Consider the following 20,301-nt stretch of genomic DNA (forward strand, 5'->3'; position numbering starts at 1 on the left):
CAGAAATCCTTTTTTGCAGTTTTCTGAAGCAGAGGTGTCGATCCGGACGGTGTCGTCGTTTCTACCTAAAGTGATTTCGGCTTTCCATGTCAATCAGGCGGTTTATTTTCCGTCTTTTCGAAGAGAGGATTATCCGGGGGAGTTTGCCTCGCTACGTTTCCTGGACGTGCGGAGAGCCTTGTTTCGTTACTTGCAGATCTCTAACGAGTTTCGATGCTCGGATCATCTCTTTGTGCTCTTGTCAGGATCGAAAAGAGGTGAGGCGGTTTCTAAGGCTTCCATTGCTCGCTGGATTAGGGAAGCCATTGGAGTGGCATATCTGCTATAAGGGCGGGCGTCTCCAGTGGCCCTGAAGGCACATTCTACTCAGGCACAGGCGGCTTCTTGGGCGGAGGCGGAGGCCTTATCTCTGGACGAGATTGGTCGGGCGGCTACTTGGGCGTCCCGTCATACTTTTGCGAAGCATTACAGGCTAGACGTGTCTGCTCGGGAAGATGCAAGTTTTGGGATGGGAGTGTTGGTGCGGGGAGCGTCGGCTTCCCACCCTACTTAAGGAATGCTTTGGTACATCCCAGTAGTTCCTGGATTCATCTGCTGCAAGTGACAAGGAAGGTAGAATTATGTCTTACCTGATATTTTTTTTTTCCTTTAACGCAGCAGATGAATCCAGGATCCCTCCCTAGTTCAGCCGACAGATTTTTCATTTTCCACGCAGTGTGGCTATTTTTTCCTTCCGGGTTCTCTTTTGCAGAGCTCAGACAGATATGGGAACACAGAAATGATTCAGATTTCTGAATCAAGTTGCAGTTAATTCGAAGTTCTTATTTGGTTCTCTATTTTTCATAGTGAGGATGGTTTCTGGTTGTTATTGGTTTCATATTTTTGGCCTTGGCAAATGCTTACGAATGACATACTAACTGAGGAAGGAGCTTGGCCGTCTGGCATCACTGCCTTTAGTTTATCTCTATCTCCACCTGCTGGTAGGCGGACTTAACTCACTGGTTCCTGGATTCATCTGCTGCGTTAAAGGAAAGAAAATTATCAGGTAAGATATAATTTTACCATCTGTGCCGGAACCACTGCTTTTTAACATATTTACAAATGATCTGGAGATGGAAATAATTAGTAAGGTAACTAAATTTGCTGATGACTTGGTTATTCAAAGTTATTAAATCGCAAGAGGACCTTATGAAACTGGGCTTCCAAATGGCAATGTTTAATTTGAGCAAGTGCAAAGTGATGCATGTGAGAAAGAGGAACCCAAACTATAGCTACATGACACAGGGTTCCATATTAGGAGTCATCACCCAGGAAAAGGATCTAGGTGTCATTGTAGATGATACGTTGAAACCCACTGCTCATTGTGCAGCGCTGGCTAAGAAAGCAAATAGAATGTTATGAATTATTAGAAAAGGAATGGAAAACAAAAATGAGAATGTTATAATGCCTTTGTATCTCTCTGTGGTGCTACTAGAACTTGAATACTGTGTGTATTTCTGGTCACCATATCTCAAAAGAGATATAGCGAGATTAGAAAAGGTACAGAGAAGGGCGACAAATGGTAAAGGGGATGGGACAACTTACTTATTAGGAAAGGCTAAAGTGGATAGGGTTCTTCAGCTTGGAGAGGAGATGGCTGAGGAGAGATGTCATAGAGGTCTATAAAATTCTGAATGGAGTGGAACAGGTAGATGTGAATCTCATGTTTAATCTTTCCACTAGGACTAGGGGGCATGCAATGAAGCTACTAAGTATTAAATTTAAAACAAATCAAAAAAATATTTCTTCACTCAACGAGTAATTAAATTCTGGAATTCGTTGCCAGAGAATGTGGTAAAAGCAGTTAGCTTACCAGGGTTTAAAGAAGGTTTGGATAATTTCCTAAAAGAAAAGTCCATAAGCCAATATTTGGATGTGCTTATTTTTAGGATAAGCAACATAAAATCTGTTCTACTGTTCTGGTATCTTGCCAGGTCACTGCCAACTGTGTGACCCCTCTCTTGGCTTTTCAACAACCCTTCCAATATCTCCAGAACCTGGAATCCTGCGAAGAACACTTATGGGTAGCAGGTAGAGGACTTTCACAGGCAGGGAATGCAGGAGTTCAAAATAACGTGGCTATCTTGGCCGGCAGCTTCACCAAAAGTATTCCACCTGTTTTATTATTTATTTATATTCCACTTTTCACAAGATGGAGTACATGTCAACATTCATTATAAAACTTTTAAACATAATATGTAAAACTAGATGAAACAAATGTAATATATGTTCTAAAATAACATACAAATAAAATCATCCAAATAACATGGGGCCCTTTTACAAACCTGCTGTAAGCAGTAATGGGTGCTGTTTAAAGCGAAAAATGACTTACCACAGGGTGTGCTGAGGCATCCCATAATTTTGCCATGTGCGTAAGCTACACACATGCTAAAACAAAATTTATTTTTTGGTGCAGGGAATGTGTCTGGGGAAGCAGAGAGTGGGCGTGTTCCTCCCTAATTGGTTAGCGCAGCTACATTGTCGCATGTTAACTGATTATGAACATAAGAGTAGCCATACTGGATCAGACCAATGGTCCATCTAGCTCAGTATCCTGTTTCCAAACAGTGGCCAAGCCAAGTCACAAGTATCTGGCAGAAACCCAAATCGTGGCAACATTCCATCAAATCCCAGGGCAAGCAGTTGCTTCCCCATGTCTTTTCTTCCAGGAACTTGTCCTAACCTTCTTTAAAACCAAATACCCTAACCACTGTTACCATATCCTCCGGTAAAGAGTTCCAGAGCTTAACTATTCGATGACTACTACTACTACTATTTAACATTTCTAAAGCGCTACTAGGGTTACGCAGCGCTGTACAATTTAACATAGAGGGACAGTCCCTGCTCAAAGAGCTTACAATCTAAAAGACAAGTGAACAGTCAGTCCGATAGGGGCAGTCAAATTGGGGCAAATTGAGTGAACAAATATTTCCTCCTATTTGTTTTAAAAGTATTTCCATGTAACTTCCTAGAGTGTCGCCTAGTCTTTGTACTTTTGGAACGAGTAAAAAATCAATTTACTTCTACTCATTCTACACCATTCAGGATTTTGTAGACCTCAATCATACCTCCCCTAATCCGTCTCTTTTCGAAGCTGAAGAGGACATGCAGGAGGAGTTCCACCCCCTTTATCATTTTGGTCGCTCTTCTTTGAACCTTTTCTAATTCTGCCATATCTTTTGAGATATGGCAACCAAAACTGAACGCTTGAGTCCCCTTCCGCTATAGAATAGGTGAATGGATAATGGCTATGCGCTAATGTAAACACTGTAGTGCAGAAGGCATAGGACTATTTGGGTGTTTCCAGATTGTGATCTGTCACAGTGGGGCAGATCCCTCATGTTATAAGGGTGTAGAACAGTAGTGGGGAGAGGGGTATATCCGCTTTCTTATAGGAATACTGAGCTGTGGAGTCTGCACATGGGCTCTTATAGTGCAGAGCTCACAGCTCATTAGTTTTTCTCCTTCTGCTGGCTGATGGACATAGCCCATCAGTTCTAGGCTTGTCTGGTTGGACTCAAAGAAAACAGGGGAGACCAAATTTTTCCTTTAAGGTGGATTATACAGTGAGAGATTATAGTTCAGTGTTTGAAGGGAAAAAAAAAACACTCAACCTGTATATTTTCACATTATACATTTTGCATCACTTGTTTTGCTCAGCATTTCTATGGTACTCTACTTGGTATAATTACAATTTGTTTTATCTCTGTCTTTTTAGGATGATATATTTGCTACAGAAGCAGCTAAACCAATGAGGAAAAAAAATGAGAAGGAGAAGACAGCAAAGTCTAATCTCTTTGGTGACAGCACAGATATTTTTAGCACAGATATTTTTGCTGACCTAACTGTAAAACCAAAAGACAAGAAGAAGAAAAAAGTGGAAGCCAAGTCGATATTTGACGATGAAATGGGTAGGCTTTACTTATATATCAGAACAGTAAAGTGTACTCGTAACCAAAACCACCCAACACAATGTTCATTTCTAGGATTTGAGTAGCAAGTGCCTTTTTAGTTTTTCCCAAAATATTTGAATTCACAAAAAAAACATTACTCAGATTAACATGGCCAGCCCAAGGATATCTGCTGCCATAGGTGAGCCATCAGCCATGCTTCTTGCCCTGCTATAGTCTAGCAGCTCCCCTTCCCTTCCCTAACAAATCTTCTGGGGTCTCCAGCATCTCCCAGTCTTTCTTGTGGAGCTTAGATCCCTATTACAGTCAAGAACGATAGAACCCATCATTGTTGTAGAGACCAGCCAGGGATTCTACTCATGATATTTTTAGTCCCCAAGAAAATATGAGGCCTCCACTCCATCATGGATTTTCAGAAACTCAAAAGATTCATCTACCAAGAACTTTTAAATGCATGCCCAGGGGACTATTCTTCCCTTGTTCCAAACAGACTGGCTAGCCTCCCTAGACCTCCAGGATATGCTCTTACTGATCCATCCAACACTGAAGCTGTATGTATGCCTTTTCTCATGGACAGACATTACCAATACAGTGTCCTCCCATTTGGTTTATCTTCGGCACCCAGGGCCTTCACCAGGTGTGTAACATTGGCTGCTGCACACTTCTGCAAAAGAGGGATATGCATATTCATCTACTTAGATGACTGGTTCATAGTGGGGCCTATATGCCTGCAAACTGAAGCCTCTGTACCTCAGACAACCTGGCTGCTACAGGCTCTTTTTTTCATCATCAACAGCAAAAAAAAAAAAAAAAATCATACCTCCAGCCTTTGCAGCTACTAGAATTCAGTGGGCAGGCATCCAAAAGGCCTTGTCGAAGGCCGCCTTTCGTAGCCAATGGTTAGAGGTGATAACCTCTCTGGTCCACCCCACCTCTCTACTTCCACCAGTTATGGCTAAAATCATTCTCCGTCTCTTGCGTTACCTGATGGCTGCTGTACATGGGGTCCCACTAATCAAACTTCATATGCTTCCCCTCCAGTGGCAGCTAATGAAATAATGGAGCCAACATATACATCCTGGAAGCCCTTAATCATTTTGGTCGCCCTTCTTTGAATCTTTTATTTATTTATTCATGACATTTATACCCCACATTAGCCTGAAATAGACTCAAGTTCAATGTGGCTTACAAACAAACAATAAAGTGAATAAAACATAATAATGTACAGAATATAACACAAATTACAATAAGTTCAAGAAGCAAATTAATACAAATTAATTAAAGCAAATTAATTCTAATTCCACTCTGTTTTTTGAGATATGGTGACCTGAATTGCACACATTACTCAGGGTAAGGTCTTACTATGGCCTGATAGAAACCAGGCAATCATCCTCCTCCTCACTGTGCACTGGCCAAGACAGACAGATATACCTGTTTTCATACCTTCAACATCTAGCCATCCTCCTGCCTATCGGAATACTGGCCTTTCCAAACATTATCGCACAAGATGGGGTAGGGGGGAAGGAGGGCTACACTCTTCTCCAAACTGCTTTAATTGCATGGATGATAAAATGATGACTTTGCGCTCCCTCCATCTGAGGAGATGTAACTGATCCTCCCAGCAAACAGGTAATTGAGGAGATAATCATATGTGCTCAAGTGGAAAGGGTTCCGGGCCTGATGCACATCAGCACAATTGAACCCTTTCTTTTGTCCTTTGCCTCTCCTGTTCCAATGCCTTATCATTCTCGTTAATGCTTCCCCCAAAGCCACCTCCATTTGGGTTCTCCTGAGCGTTATTGCTGCCTACCATGATTGACAGGACAGTAACTCTATCCTAGTTCACCCACTGATTTCCAGATTCATGAGAGGCCCAGTGAATCTCTATCCTCCAATCTGCTGGCCTACCCCACACTTGTCCTACACCAGCTCATACTCTAATTGAAACTCTACAGGATGCCCTGTTCAAATTTTTCACATGGAAAAAAATTGTCCTCACTGCCATCATTTACGCTTGACTCATCTGTGAGCTATAGGCACTCATGATTTACACACGTTGCACCCATTTCTCTCATGACCAGCTCACTCTCAGAACACACTTGGTGTTCCTCCCAAAGGTGGTCTTACTCTCCACCTTCCACATCAATCTGGCCATTGTGCTCCCCTACTTCTCTCCTGAGCAACAGGCAACTCTTTCTTCTTTAACCACAACAGTCCAGGTGTCCCAATCACCAAGCAGACCCTCTCCCTATAGATCTCTAACTGTATTTCCTTTTGCAGTGACCAAACAGGCCTCCAGCTCACCAACAAGGTCAGTGTCCACCACTTTGAGACCATGGCAACCACCCTAACAAACATTCACTCTATCCTCCCCATGGAGGACTTCTACAAGGCTACAATGTGGTCCTCTGTATGCACTCTTTGACCAGACACTATTGTCTCTGCCAATAGACTCTCACCGACAGCCTTTTTGCCAAAGTATCCTCAAAATTGTGCTTCCACCTTAGACCTCTCCAGCAGTTTACCATAACACCGTCAAAGCACCATCCTGCATCTGAGTGTTTGGGATGATCACCGTTTCATTTTCCATAACACACAGGATTCCACTTCTCGTTCACCTTGTTCACACTTTCATCTTCTGTTTCACTGGTTTTTCAGTAAATTTTCTAATTCATTTGTTAACTGACTTCCTTCACTAGTCTGTGTTGGGCTTCTGATTGACCTGACTGGTTTTTCCTTTATAAAAATTGTAGTTGTCTTGGTGTTCATTACCCTCTCTGCTCTATGTAGATCCATCCTTTCACATCACTCAGTGTGCCTCATGATGCACATTTCTCCTCAGAATGTCCCATCACAGCTCTTCACTTGGAAGTCATCAGTGTGTGGCTAAGTCATCCTGATTGTTCATGGAGGAAATGAGGTTGTTTACTTGTAACAGGGATTAACCATGGACAGCAGGATAAGTCAGCCACACAAATCCACCCACCTTCCATGTAGGATGCCCCTACTTACTGTACCAGAGAGGAAACAGATGGCTTGTGTGAAGGGGGTTGTTGGTATATGCTTAGAAGGTCTCCTTTCCTAGCTTTTCTGAGCTCTAGGGCACTGTGACCAGGGCACTGTCAGATGACATCACCAAAGTTTGGCAGACTTATCCTGCTGTCCATAGAGAACATCCCTTTCTCCTTTGTTTACTGACTTGGGGGGGAGGGGAGGCTCAAGATCAATCAACTTTTCTACATACAAGGTTAAATATAGAGCTATGTGTTTTAGAGTCCCCCATTTTGAAGTATCTGTAGTCTTCTAAAATTAGAAAATCTGATACCAGATTCTGAATTTCCATTCTCCAGATACTACTGGTATACAGTTCTGGCCAGTGAATTTTAAAAACTTGACCCATTTTCTCTCTTGAAAAACTTGGTTTGCAGGCTTTTCTTATTTAAATGTTTAGACTTTTAATACGCAATGTTTTAGCCTCCTGCCTGTAGTAGAAGTTGTTAGAATTTATACATTTAAGACTCAGCTAGTTATATTAGATATAATTTGATTCTTCCACTGCTGATTTTTGTTTAAGTCTAATAATTTATCATTTGATACTTGAGAATGTGTGCTAAACTGTTGTAAAATCGAGTAGCGCATGTACTTGTTTTACATAGATATTCAGAGTGGGACTTAAGTCCCAGTTTTTCTACAGCATGGCAGCATTAAAGATGCTGTGACCATTATAATGAGTGCACTGAACAGCTCATTTTTCCCCACACAAACTGCTCAAATGTAGAACAGTTAAGTTTGGTAAATATTTCTGTTCTAGCGGGGCTGAGTCAAGGGTGGGGAGTAACTGGTTATTAGCTGTCTCCTCTTGCCCTGTGGTCACCAACATTAATAAGTTATTTTACTGAAAGGACCCCCACCCATTGCTACCAAAGAACAAGATTTGATAGTCACTCACTACACTTCTACCTTCAGAAGCAAAGACTGGCTTCTAGGTGCACACCCTTTCCTCTCTTCACACAGTTTAAAGATGTTGAAGAACTCTTCACTGGCAGGAGTCAGCTGGTTTCTCACTTCCCATTGAAGATTTCCTGGTATCTTGGGGAATTTGGTGGGGGAGGGGGATTAAGTGGTTGAGGAAAGACAGTCTTTGGGAGGAGCCCTCTGTGCATGTTAAGTTTTAGTTAGTCCACGTTTTAACACTGGATATTAATCCAGCAATAACATCTAACAAGGCATTTGCATTTTTTTTTCCTGTTTATTGCAGGTTAGTGTTACCACTAATACTACTATTTATTTCTGTAGCACTACTAGACCTACACAGCGCTGTTCACATTATATACAGGGTACTTTCTCTGGCCCTAGTAGGCTCACAATCTGAGCTTTGTACCTGGGGCAATGGAGGGTTGAGTGACTTGCCCAGGGTCACAAGGAGCCACAGTGGAAATCAAACTGAGTTCCCCAGGTTCTCAGCTCGCTGCACTAACCATTAGGCTACTCATCCACTGCCAGTGTAGCCATCTGGGCATGAGCCAACTTTTCAGAATGATGGGGGGTGCTCTGTTTCACACACATTACTATGTCCTTAAAAAGAAAAAGTATGGTGGGCCATCATGGGCATAAATAATTTAATGAATTAATGAGTGGCCAGACTGTATTTAAATGTAGAGCATAGCAGGTAGTGCATACACTGGGATGACTCATGGCCAAAGTAACTAGAGAAGCACTAAAATTCCTACCAGTCCTCCCAACCCCAACTCATCCCCATCAGTTTATGTCTCCACCTCGCTCTTCTCTTCCTCACAACACATACTTTCCATCCCTTCCAGTCCAGTCTATGCCATCCAAATCTCCTGTTCCCAGCTAACAGTCTCTCTTCCCTATCCAGCCCATCCACACTGAACACTTCTCCCAAGATCACCCTCACTTGTTTCTCACTCCCCCTCTTAATCTGTTCTTCTTTCTGTACTCTCCCTATCCTATTTTCTCTAGCCTTTTTATTTCATGTGCATTCTTTGACCTTTTGTTTGGAGGTAGGATGCATAATATCCACCATCTCGAACTTTGCTTCCTCCTGACATGATCTGCACTGTTCTGTCCCCTACTAGTTCCTCTTCCCATTAAGTTTCCCCTCACCCCTCCTGAATCAGTGCCCCTCCCCTGCAGACTAGGCTTACCCATCTGTCATCTCTCCTCAGCAGGTTCATCTCAATTTTTTTATTCTTCATTACTCATCGGCATGGATCACCTTCCTATTCCCCTTTCAGAGTCACAGAGCATCTCTATTCCCTGACACCACATCTCTATTCCACGACACCACTGCTATCTTCCCATCCTCTGCAGCACGTCTCCAGAACTCAGATTGCAGGACAGCACAGTTTCATGTCCAACAAGTCTATATGAGCTGCTCCAGCTCCTGCATAAAGACCAACAGTCAGCAGCTGCACAGCCCCAGGGCCACAGCTGCACATGTTTCCTTTCTTTAGCCTGAAACCTCCAGGGACCATATTCTGAGCCGACAATCCCTGGACACAAAAGTGTGCATTCATATCAATCCACCATGTGCCAGTCCATCTGACATAGTTGTAAGGTACACATAGAGGCATATTTTCAAAGCACTTTGGGAGGCTACGTTCCATAGGTTTCTATGGAACTTTGGGAGGCTAAGTGCTTTGAAAATGAGCTTGATAGTAACATAGTAGATGATGGCAGAAAAAGACCTGCACGGTCCATCCAGTCTGCCCAACAAGATAAACTCACATGTGCTATTTTTTGTGCATACCTTACCTTGATTTGTACCTGTCCTTTTCAGGGCACAGACCGTATAAGTCTGCCCAGCACGGTCCCCACCTCCCAACCACCAGCCCCGCCTCCCACCACCGGTTCTGGCACAGACCGTATAAGTCTGCCCAGCACTATCCCCGCCTCCAAACCACCAGTCCCGCCTCCCACCACCGGCTCTAGCACAGACCGTATAAGTCTGCCCAGCACCATCTCCACCTCCCGCCACCGGTTCTGCCACCCAATCTTGGCTAAGTCCCTTAGGATCCATTCCTTCTGAACAGGATTCCTTTATGTTTATCCCACGCATGTTTGAATTCCATTACTGTTTTCGTTTCCACCACCTCCCACGGGAGGGCATTCCAAGCATCCACTACTCTCTCCGTGAAAAAATACTTCCTGACATTTTTCTTGAGTCTGCCCCCCTTCAATCTCATTTCATGTCCTCTCGTTCTACTGCCTTCGCATCTCCGGAAAAGGTTCGTTTGAAGATTAATACCTTTCAAATATTTGAACGTCTATATCATATCACCCCTGTTTCTCCTTTCCTCCAGAGTATACATGTTCAGGTCCGCAAGTCTCTCCTCATACGTCTTGTAACGTAAATCCCATACCATTCTCGTAGCTTTTCTTTGCACCGCTTCAATTCTTTTTACATCCTTAACAAGATACGGCCTCCAAAACTGAACATAATACTCCAGGTGGGGCCTCACCAATGACTTATACAGGGGCATCAACACCCCCTTTCTTCTGCTGGTCACACCTCTCTCTATACAGCCTAACAACCTTCTAGCTACGGCCACCGCCTTATCACACTGTTTTGTCGCCTTCAAATCCTCAGATACTATCACCCCAAGATCCCTCTCCCCATCCGTACCTATCAGACTCTCCCCGCCTAACACATACGTCTCCCTTGGATTTCTACACCCTAAGTGCATTACTTTGCATTTCTTCGCATTGAATTTTAATTGCTAAACCTTAGACCATTCTTCTAGCTTCCGTAGGTCCTTTTTCATGTTTTCCACTCCCTCCGGGGTGTCCACTCTGTTACAGATCTTAGTATCATCTGCAAATAGGCAAACTTTACCTTCTAACCCTTCGGCAATGTCACTCACAAATATATTGAACAGAATCGGCCCCAGCACCGATCCTTGAGGCACTCCACTAATCACCTTTCCCTCCTCCGAGCGAATTCCATTCACCACCACCCTCTGGCGTCTGTCCGTCAACCAGTTCCTAATCCAGTTCATCACTTCGGGTCCTGTCTTTAGCCCATCCAGTTTATTTAAGAGCCTCCTGTGGGGAACCGTGTCAAAAGCTTTGCTGAAATCTAAGTAGATTACGTCCATAGCTTATCCCTGATTCAATTCTCCTGTCACCCAATCAAAGAACTCAATGAGATTTGTTTGGTACAATTTCCCTTTGGTAAAACCATGTTGTCTCGGATTTTGCAACTTATTGGCTTCCAGAAAATTCACTATCCTTTCCTTCAGCATCACTTCCATTATTTTTCCAATAACCGAAGTGAGGCTTACCGGCCTGTAGTTTGCAGCTTCTTCCCTATCACCACTTTTGTGAAGAGGGACCACATCCGCCGTTCTCCAATCCCTCGGAACCTCTCCCGTCTGCAAGGATATATTAAACAAATCTTTAAGAGGACCCGCCATCTGACTCTGACATAGTTGTAAGGTACACAGATAAGTGACTGACCTAAGAAGCCAAGTTAGAAGTGGTCCTAGGCCAATATGTGCCCTATGCAAAAATGGAAATTGGCACCCCCTTTGGTGGTGGTAGCTTTGGCACAATGCTTTTCTATTATCTCCCATCCCTTCTTTACCTTCCACATTATGTAGAAGGATATGGAGTTGGGGCACCACTATAACAATACCTCTTTTTTTATGGTTCCCTACACAGCCACATAGATTACACACCTCAGAAGCTAGCTGCAAAGCTGTGCTGGGAGCAAGAAAGGATGCTGGGGCTTAGTAGTTGAGTCAAAAGGGAAACGAAACCAAGAAATACGTATAGTTTGGGGCAGGGGTATCCTTTGCTCCTTTTTAAACTCCAACCATTTCTCACCTTTTCTGCTACTGCCATGCTATTTCTTCAGGCCGATGAAGCATAATTAGCCCACATGGTCCATCCCCACTGTATGTAATAGGGGGGATGATGTTTTATTTTCTGAGAAAGAGAGATGGTGTTCTTCTACATTCCCCTTTCAATTTGAGATTTGTCTATAAGTCCCCTCTCCATTACAGAACTGCCAAAGAGCAGTGTTAAAGAGATTTTTCAGACCATGCTGCAATCCTTTGTTCCATGACCCTCAAGTAAAATAACTTATTAATGTTGATTACCATAGGGCAAGAGGAAAGAGCCAAATACCAGCCTCTAGACCCCACCCTTGACTCTGCCTAGCTAGTACAGAAATATTTACTAAACTTAAACTATGTTCCGACCTTTGTTCTTTAGTTTGTTTGCTGTCCTCTGCCTCTGGTTATTATTGATCTTCTTTGAAGTTTTTCTCTGTCTTCACGTTCCTTCGCTTAAGAATTTCTCTTTCTTCCACGTGTTTGTCTCTTCATAGCCTAGCTCTCTACCTTCTCTCATCTACCTTGCTTACAGTTTCACCCGTTCATTTCACTGCTCACCATTTTCTCACTTTCATGTCTCTTCTCTCCACCAGGAATTCCCTTTCTTCTCACCTTTCTCATAGCCTCTTTCTCCAGTCCCACATAGCTACTCTCCATCTCTTTCAGCTCCTCTTTTATCTGCAGCTTTGTGTTTCCTCTACCTGCTCTTTTTGCTGTCTCCCAGGTCATGTCCCCTTATCCTAGTTCCCTTCTCCATCACAACCCATGCCCTCTCTTGAGTTCCTCTCACCCTCACAGCCTGTTTCTACTGATCTGGCACAGCTGTACTACCAATCTCTGTTCCCATCATCCAGTCTCTCGTCCCCTTACTACTCCTTTTTGCCTCTTCTAGCCCTTCGAAGCATCATTCTGTCTCCCAGGGAATTCCCTTTACCACTTCCTAGTCTGTCTATTCATCTCCTAATGCTTCTGTCTTTTTCAGTGGTGTACCTAGCTTGCTTGCCTGCCACCCGGGATGGGTCACAGATGCGCCCACCCCCCCCCCCCCCCCAATATGTATCACCCCCAATGTGTGTCACACACCCACCCCCGATGCACATCAGACCAATCACCTTCCTCCTAGCAAGGGGATACACGAAGCAGTCGCTGCAGCTGTCTGCCCCGGAACAGGAAGTAACATTAGAGTAGGCAGAGGACTGGTGGAGCTGACAGCTGCGCAACTGCTCTATGCAACCTGTTGCTTGCACCTGGGGCAGACTGCCCCTTCCGCCTCACCTTTATCTGCAAAACATATTATTTTTCAACACATGTAAAATTGTCATGCCAGTAAAATTACCTGATTTACTTTTCTTTCTTTTCCTCACTACTATATCTGTATCACTTCCCCTTCCCATTGTCTGCTGCAAGCAGGAAGTATGTCTGTCCTAGGCTACAGTACCCCCCCTCCTACCCCTGCGTCCCATCAGTCAATAGAAGCCTTCCTTCCTTCCTGCCTTCCCCTGTAACCTTGCAAAATGGAGGTTTTTGTTCAAAATCTACAGCCCTAGAGGAAGGAATATTGTAGGTACCCAGACACCTATAGAACTGGCGCCTATGCATCTAGGAATCTGTGACACTTGCCTGTAAATTGATAGTAACATCAGCACTACGGTCATTATTAATGTGCATGTACTAAAATTAACATCCATTAACACACAGGCCTCTAAATTAGTTTATTTTCCTTCCTGCAGGGAAAGTGGTAGCATAAGCTCACTGTGTGGCTGGGACCCTTCCTAAGAACATTGGGTTCATCCAGTTTCATTCAAACTTGAACACCAGACTAACACTTTGACACCCCTTGTACTCAGCTTTTAGATTAGATTTCTGTAGTGAAACTGGTTGTAGACAGTTTAGTTCAATAGTGATCACATTGTGGTATCAAGAAGACCTTTGGTAAGTGCAAATTAGTTTCTGATCACATACTTTATAATATAGCAACATGCATGGAAGCCAGCTCTGTGGTGCCAGTGGGTGCTGAGCACCCCCGATATTGAGCATGGAGTATAATTTGTATTGTGTTTGATACCCCCAATCATTTTGAAATGCTAGCTATGTAACATGCTACATATAGGCCATGAAATCTTGTGGAGGTCAGAGCACATAGTGATGTCACTGAAGTTTTTAAAGCTTACTTTCATTGATGGACATAAGCTTGTTGAGATGCCCTGTATCAACAAAGTAACGTAATCATCATAATGTATTCACATATCTTTTGGTTGCTGTTACTGAGGCTTATCCACCTTTTGTTTATTCTTAAGATGATATCTTCACATCTGGCAATCAAATGAAGATGCCAAAACCTAAAGATCGATCTTCAAAGTCAGCTTCTGGAGTTAAAGTAGAAAACAAAGTGGAAAGTATATTTGATGATCCATTAAATGCATTTGGAGGCATGTAGAAGAGGAGACAACAGAGAAAATAAAACAACCATTTTATTACATATTTGTTCTTTTTTTGTTATGTTATATTGTTAGTACCTAACAAAACAAATGACACAACTTCTATTAAATCTACTCAACTAAACAACTTGTATATTTCTATATTAAACTATAAAATTAAAAATTAAATTTGCAACATTTGCAGGATCTAACAAAAATGATGAATAGAATATATCGATTAAAGCAATCATGAATTATGTTATTAACCAAATGAAATGTCTGCATCCAGTTGAGGCAAACAATACCTGCTTGCTGAAGACATCTCCATGTGCTGTAATGATCATGCAAGTTACCCAACTAGTGTGCATCAAGGGGAGCTTGGCAAAACCAAAGGAGTGCCCAAATTTTAATAGCATTTAGTTTGTAATTTGAAGCTGTATGAAATGCAGTTGTTAGTGTATATTTCCATACCTAATAACAGAGAAACTTTTTTAAATGCTTTGTTCAAGGAGTATAACGGTTCATTTGAGTAGTAAAAGCAGGTTTTGATGTATATGCTGCACTTTGTGACCAAATTTTACCAAGCTTATGAAAAGTGGCTCCTTTATTATATCATTTTTAAAGAGAGAATACCACAGATACGAAATTGATGTTCTACGTTCAAAACTGAAGCATAACATTTGATAAATACACAGACAGCAGTCAGTGATCTGACTAGTATTACTGTGAATTTATTTTGGAGATTCAGTACAGGAGTAACAGTCCAGTTGTTTCCCGAAATATGTAATCTATAATATGTATATTGTAATTGCTTTAAAATGCCTATTAAAAAATCACTAAAATGTTTATAAAAGATAAATTATACTAAAATATTTGTTGTTTTTAGACTTTTATTCTGCCAGTCAGAATTGCTTGCCCTTAATGCAGCACATATACACTATAGCAGAATAGGTGTGCATTTTTTTTTTAATAATCTGCAGTAACTTGTAACTGCTAATTGCTTACATGAGCTGTTGGTGGCTCCAAGGTTTGCTAACGAAAATTTCCAATTCTGCCATTTTGATCTGTTGAATTTGAAGACTTTGGTACCTTGCTGTCAATTTTAAACTGGTCACATTTTCCTGTTTGAATTTGTTGGACTCATACTAACAAATAGGTTCGACTTGATAATATTTTCTCAATTGAACGTTACTCACTGTGAACTAACCATTTTGTGGTAAAACAAAGTAGTAGGGTGGTTGTTTTTTGTTTTTTTACTTTATTGCATCTTGAAACTTTGAATCTGTGCAAAACGGAACATCCTTTATACATGAATTAAAGAACTTGTCAGTAAAGTGGGTTATAAATGCCAAATTAAATTAAAATGCAAATATCTGTTCTCAAATAGAAAACAAATGAGAAAATCTTAAAATCTTTAATTATTCAGTGCAGTCTTTGTTATTGTTCTAACAAAGTAAAGATCTGTAATACTGGAGAATTCCTCTTATTTCCTTAGAGGCCCTTTTACTAAGTGGTAGTAAGCACTAACACATGCTAAAAAGGCTTTGCCACAGTAGTTTTGGGATTGGCGCATGCCAATCTCGCACTAAAAAATATAAAATATTTTGTAGCGCAGGGGGCGTGTTTGGGGGAGGAAAGAAAGTGTGCCCCGCGCTAATTGGCAAATCGTTAGGTGCTGCCAATTAGCACAGTCTTTGCACAGGAACCCTTACTGCCTAGTAAATAGATGGCAGTAAGGGGTCCCATGCTAATGGCCACGCAGTAATTCAAAATATGAAATCTCCCCTTCCGATGTTCTACAGTAGATCTGAATGTTTAGGGTCATCATCTTGCTGCATGACTTACATTAGGCTCAGTTTCAGTTCAGGGACAGTTGACCTGAAATTCTCCTCGAGAATTTTCTGATTTAAAGCAAAAAATTACAACTTAAGTTGTTATGACTGAAAATTTAACATTTTTGAGTCATCTGTTCCAAGAACATTATTCCAGACCGTTGTGAATCAACCAGGTTCTATTGGTTAACCTGAAGGTACTACTACTCATTTACATAGTTCTACAAGATGTGCACAGCGCTGTACACATTATATGCAGGTACTTTTCTCTGTCCCTAGAGGGCTCACAATCTAAATATTTGCACCTAGGGCAATGGAGGGTTAAGTGACTTGCCCAATGACAAGGAGCTGCAATGGGAATCAAATCCAGGTTGCCAAGATCAAAGCCCGCTGTACTAACCATTAGGCTACTCCTCCATTTGAGACTGAGATCATATTCCATCTAGCTAGGAGTGAAGTTCTTTACTGACATTACTTATTCAGATGAAATGATCTGCATTATTTGCTGTGTTAACAGTAAATGCATAGTAACTTACCATTCTCTGCTGGCCACTAATAGCCCTGGATGTCTAGCAGGATTTTACCCCCAAACCTTCCACCTAACTCGACGCAGGAGGCTTAAGGACCGCCTCGGGCCTACCTGCTTCCAAAATGGCAGAGCCCAGCCCTTAACCTGTGCATCCTGGGCTGCACTGAGAGGGGCCTAAGCACCATATAAGGGTGCCTTTGTGCATCTTGTCCTAAGTACCGACAAGTTGAGTCCAACTCATAGCAACTCTCTGGACCCCAATACAGTATTCAGTTTTCTGTGATGTTATTTATTTATTGCATTTGTATCCCACATTATCCCACCTCTTTGCAGGCTCAATGTGGCTTACAATTCGTCGTGGATATTGGAAATAGAAGAGAATATACATTTGGTTTATGGAAGGTTAGGGTTACATGGTGGTGAAGTACATGGTTGTATTACAGCAAAAGACGTTATAAGACAATCCTATATATATTAACGATTGTACAGTTACATGTGCTGATCTTTGTGATGTTTGCTGTTAAAGTGGTATTCATCGCTGTAGTTAAGCTGATTCATCTGGCTGATCTTCCTCTTTTACATTGTCCTTCTGTTCTTTCCAGCATAAAATCCTCAACTGAGTCGTCTTCTCATATAAGCAAAATATAACCAGCTGGGCCTCTAGGGAGCATTTGGTTGTATTTCTTCCAAAACAGACTGATTTGAACTTTTTACAGTCCGTGGTACTCTTAGTAATCTTCTCAAACATCATAATTCAAATGGATTGATCTTTTTCACATGTTGTCTCTTTACTATTCAACTTTCACAGACATACAGTTGGGGAGGGGGGGGGGGGGGGGGCGACTGCATTTGAAAATTGTGTCCATGTCTTTCATAGCCATCTTTCCAAATGCAATTCTTCACTAATGTTTCAATTGCTCTTTCCTCAACTGGTGACTGTTGATCCAAGTAAGATAAAACATTGAAGTTAGATGCAATACTCTCCTTATTAGAGTATAGTAGTTTCTTTCTAATCATCCTTCCATGAGCACTGTTCCCATTCATCATTTTCTGATGGTTAGTGCATGAACCCACACATCATCCACTGTGAAAGAGGCCTACAAAGTTTTAGATATTTCTCTGGGGTACTTTGTGACTTCATGGATGATTTTTGGGGGGTTTGCTGCTCTTGGCAAGACAATTGCTCTGTTGTAGATTCAGCATTTTCTATTTGTAAACTATCTGTTGGACGGTGAAGAGATAGTACCCCAACTTTTTAGAAACGTTATTGCAACCCTCTCCAGACCGATGAGCATCAACTACTTTTTCATAGGTCTTCTAAAATTTATTTTGATTATGTCAATGAGTACCCACTAACTTTATTTAATGAAACTCAAACTCTGACATTTTGGACTTAGGTAGAGCAGGATGCCCAAACTTAGTTGTACAGATTTTATTCTGCAGGGTGGTTTACGTGTTATCTGTCCCATTCAAAGTGAATGGGCTGTGTCAGCACTAGCACACAGACAGCTACTGGCGCAGCTTAGTAAATCAGAGCACTGGTGTTTACACATTGATTCTGAAGTAGGCATTCATAGAATGTATGTTTTAGCTGAAGAAATATAGAATTGTTTATACTTTTACATAAGAAGAAATATTTGTTTCAAACAAAGGTATCATAATAAAAATATATAATTCTCTACTCAAGGTTCACAAACTTTGTGCTGTATATATTTGATGCATTGCCCTCGGTGCAGGGAGAGGCAGTCGAACCTCTCCCTACGGGGGACCACGCTGATAGCGGAGCCTGGGCAGTAAGTGGTGATAAGTCAAAAAGTATATTAAAAAAAATGTTTGAAAAAGACAAAGTTGGAGAGGCATCCAATTCTAGATTGCTTTGACACTGGATGTTGTATGCAGCATGAAGAGGGTTTATGCTCCTCGTTAGCCTCTGGGTTGTTAGTGAGGATTGGAGGATCAGGATCCAGTATACTGTTGCTGGAGCTTCTATGCCTGTGTCTTCATATCTTTCTGTGCCCCGCCCCCTTCCCCACTCAGGGAAATGGTGTTGGGGGTGGCCTGCATCGCTGACTGTCCACTGCTGATGACTGGAAACTGGATCAAGCTCTTCTAAACAGACTAAGGAGTCTCAGTGTGAAGTTAAACAGTTTTATTGAGGGTGACTCAACATGGTACCATGTTTCAGCAGTGTTTCAGGAGTCTTTAAAAACATTTGCTGTGTTTTTTTCCTGTGGGACTCTGGTGTTCTTTCCATTTTGTGGTTCTCTCTGCTGCTAATGCCATGTGTATGACCACCTGAGGGGTCTTAAGTCTACTTAGGGAGACATGAATAAAGAAAAAGGATAAGAGAGTCTTCCTTGTTCCTTCCTTAACCCTAATCTGTGCCCAACTTGCAGGAGCTGCAGGTTGTCCTGAACAGGATTCTGGGTGCTGGGGCATCTCACTGTGTGAACCAAGTAGTGGAGAAGATTGCTGACTTGGCAGGCATGACCGATCACCTTCTCATTAAATAAGGGCTTTTGGAATTGGTAAGAGAGTGAGGATCTGGTAACCCCCAAATTCTCTCTTAAATACATAAGTATTGCCATACTGAGACAGACCAAAGGTCCATCAAGCCCAACGTCCTGTTTCCAACAGTGGCCAATTCAGGTCACAAATACCTGGCAAGGTCCACAAAAAATACAAAATATTTTATACTGCTTGTCCCAGAAACAGTGGATTTTCCCCAAATCCAATTTAATAATAGTCTATGGACTTTTCCTTTAGGAAGCCGTCCAAACCTTTTTTTTAAACTCTGCTAAGCTAACTGCATTTACCACATTCGTTGGCAACAAATTTCAGAGTTTAATTACACATTGAGTGAAGAAAAAATTTCTCTGATGTGTTTTAAATTTACTACTTTGTAGCTTCATCTCATGCACCCTAGTCCTAGTATTTTTGGAAAGCGTAAACAGATGCTTCACATCTACCCGTTCAACTCCACTTTTTATTTTATAGACCTCTATCATATCTCCCCTCAGTTGCCTTTTCTCCAAGCTGAAGGTGGTGGGTCATGGAAGGCAGTAGTCCAGTTAGAGATCAGTATTCCCTTGGGGCAGAGGTTCACAACATGTGGTACACATGTCTCCTACCTTCCTTCCTTCTCCCCTTAGTCCAGCAGCACCTTTGCTTTTTTGCCTCCCCCCCCCCCCCCCCCCTCCCCGGACAAACAGCTCTCCCTTTCTGTCCTTCCCTCGATTTGTTTTAACCAGCTTGCCTGAAATGCTGCCGATAGTGGCAGCGCTGTGATTCACTCAGCCAGCCTCATGAACCTTCACTAGGCCATTCTTAACCTCCAATGATGCAGCTTCCTCTTTCCTTGGAGGCAGGCTGTAGCCTAGCAAAGGCCCCCGAGGCTGGTTGAGTGACTTGCTGTGCTACCGCTATTGGCAGCATTCCAGCCATATTAAATCAGTCTGTGGGAGGGACAAAAAGGGAGTTCTGCTGCTAGTTGGGGGGAGGCAAAAAGGGGGAGCTGCTGCTGCTGGATCTGGGTGGGAGGAAGTGAAGAGGTGTTGCTGGTTCCTGGGGTGGGGTGGAAATTGAGAGGTGCTGCTGGCTCCTGGGAGGGGTGGGTGGAGAGGGACGGGTGCTGCTGGTTCCTGGGGGGGGGGGGTAAAGAGGGAGAGGTGCTGCTTGTTCCTGAGAGGGGCAGGTAGAGAGGGAGAGGTG

At 42.4% G+C, this 20,301-nt stretch overlaps 1 protein-coding gene across 1 annotated transcript in view; it reads left to right on the forward strand.

Moving 5' to 3' along the window:
• Window positions 1-15,719, forward strand: part of LOC115470067 (WASH complex subunit 2A-like) — a 211,934-nt gene extending 196,215 nt beyond the window's left edge. Inside the window, exons 30-31 of the mRNA XM_030202955.1 lie at window positions 3,758-3,950; window positions 14,110-15,719. Of these exons, the coding sequence (XP_030058815.1) occupies window positions 3,758-3,950; window positions 14,110-14,249 (333 nt within the window). The 3' untranslated portion in view covers window positions 14,250-15,719. The remainder of the gene's footprint in view (window positions 1-3,757; window positions 3,951-14,109) is intronic.
• The last annotated feature ends 4,582 nt before the right edge of the window (window positions 15,720-20,301 follow it).

This window comes from Microcaecilia unicolor, chromosome 5 (genome assembly GCF_901765095.1).
Source record: "Microcaecilia unicolor chromosome 5, aMicUni1.1, whole genome shotgun sequence".
Lineage (NCBI taxonomy): Eukaryota > Metazoa > Chordata > Amphibia > Gymnophiona > Siphonopidae > Microcaecilia > Microcaecilia unicolor.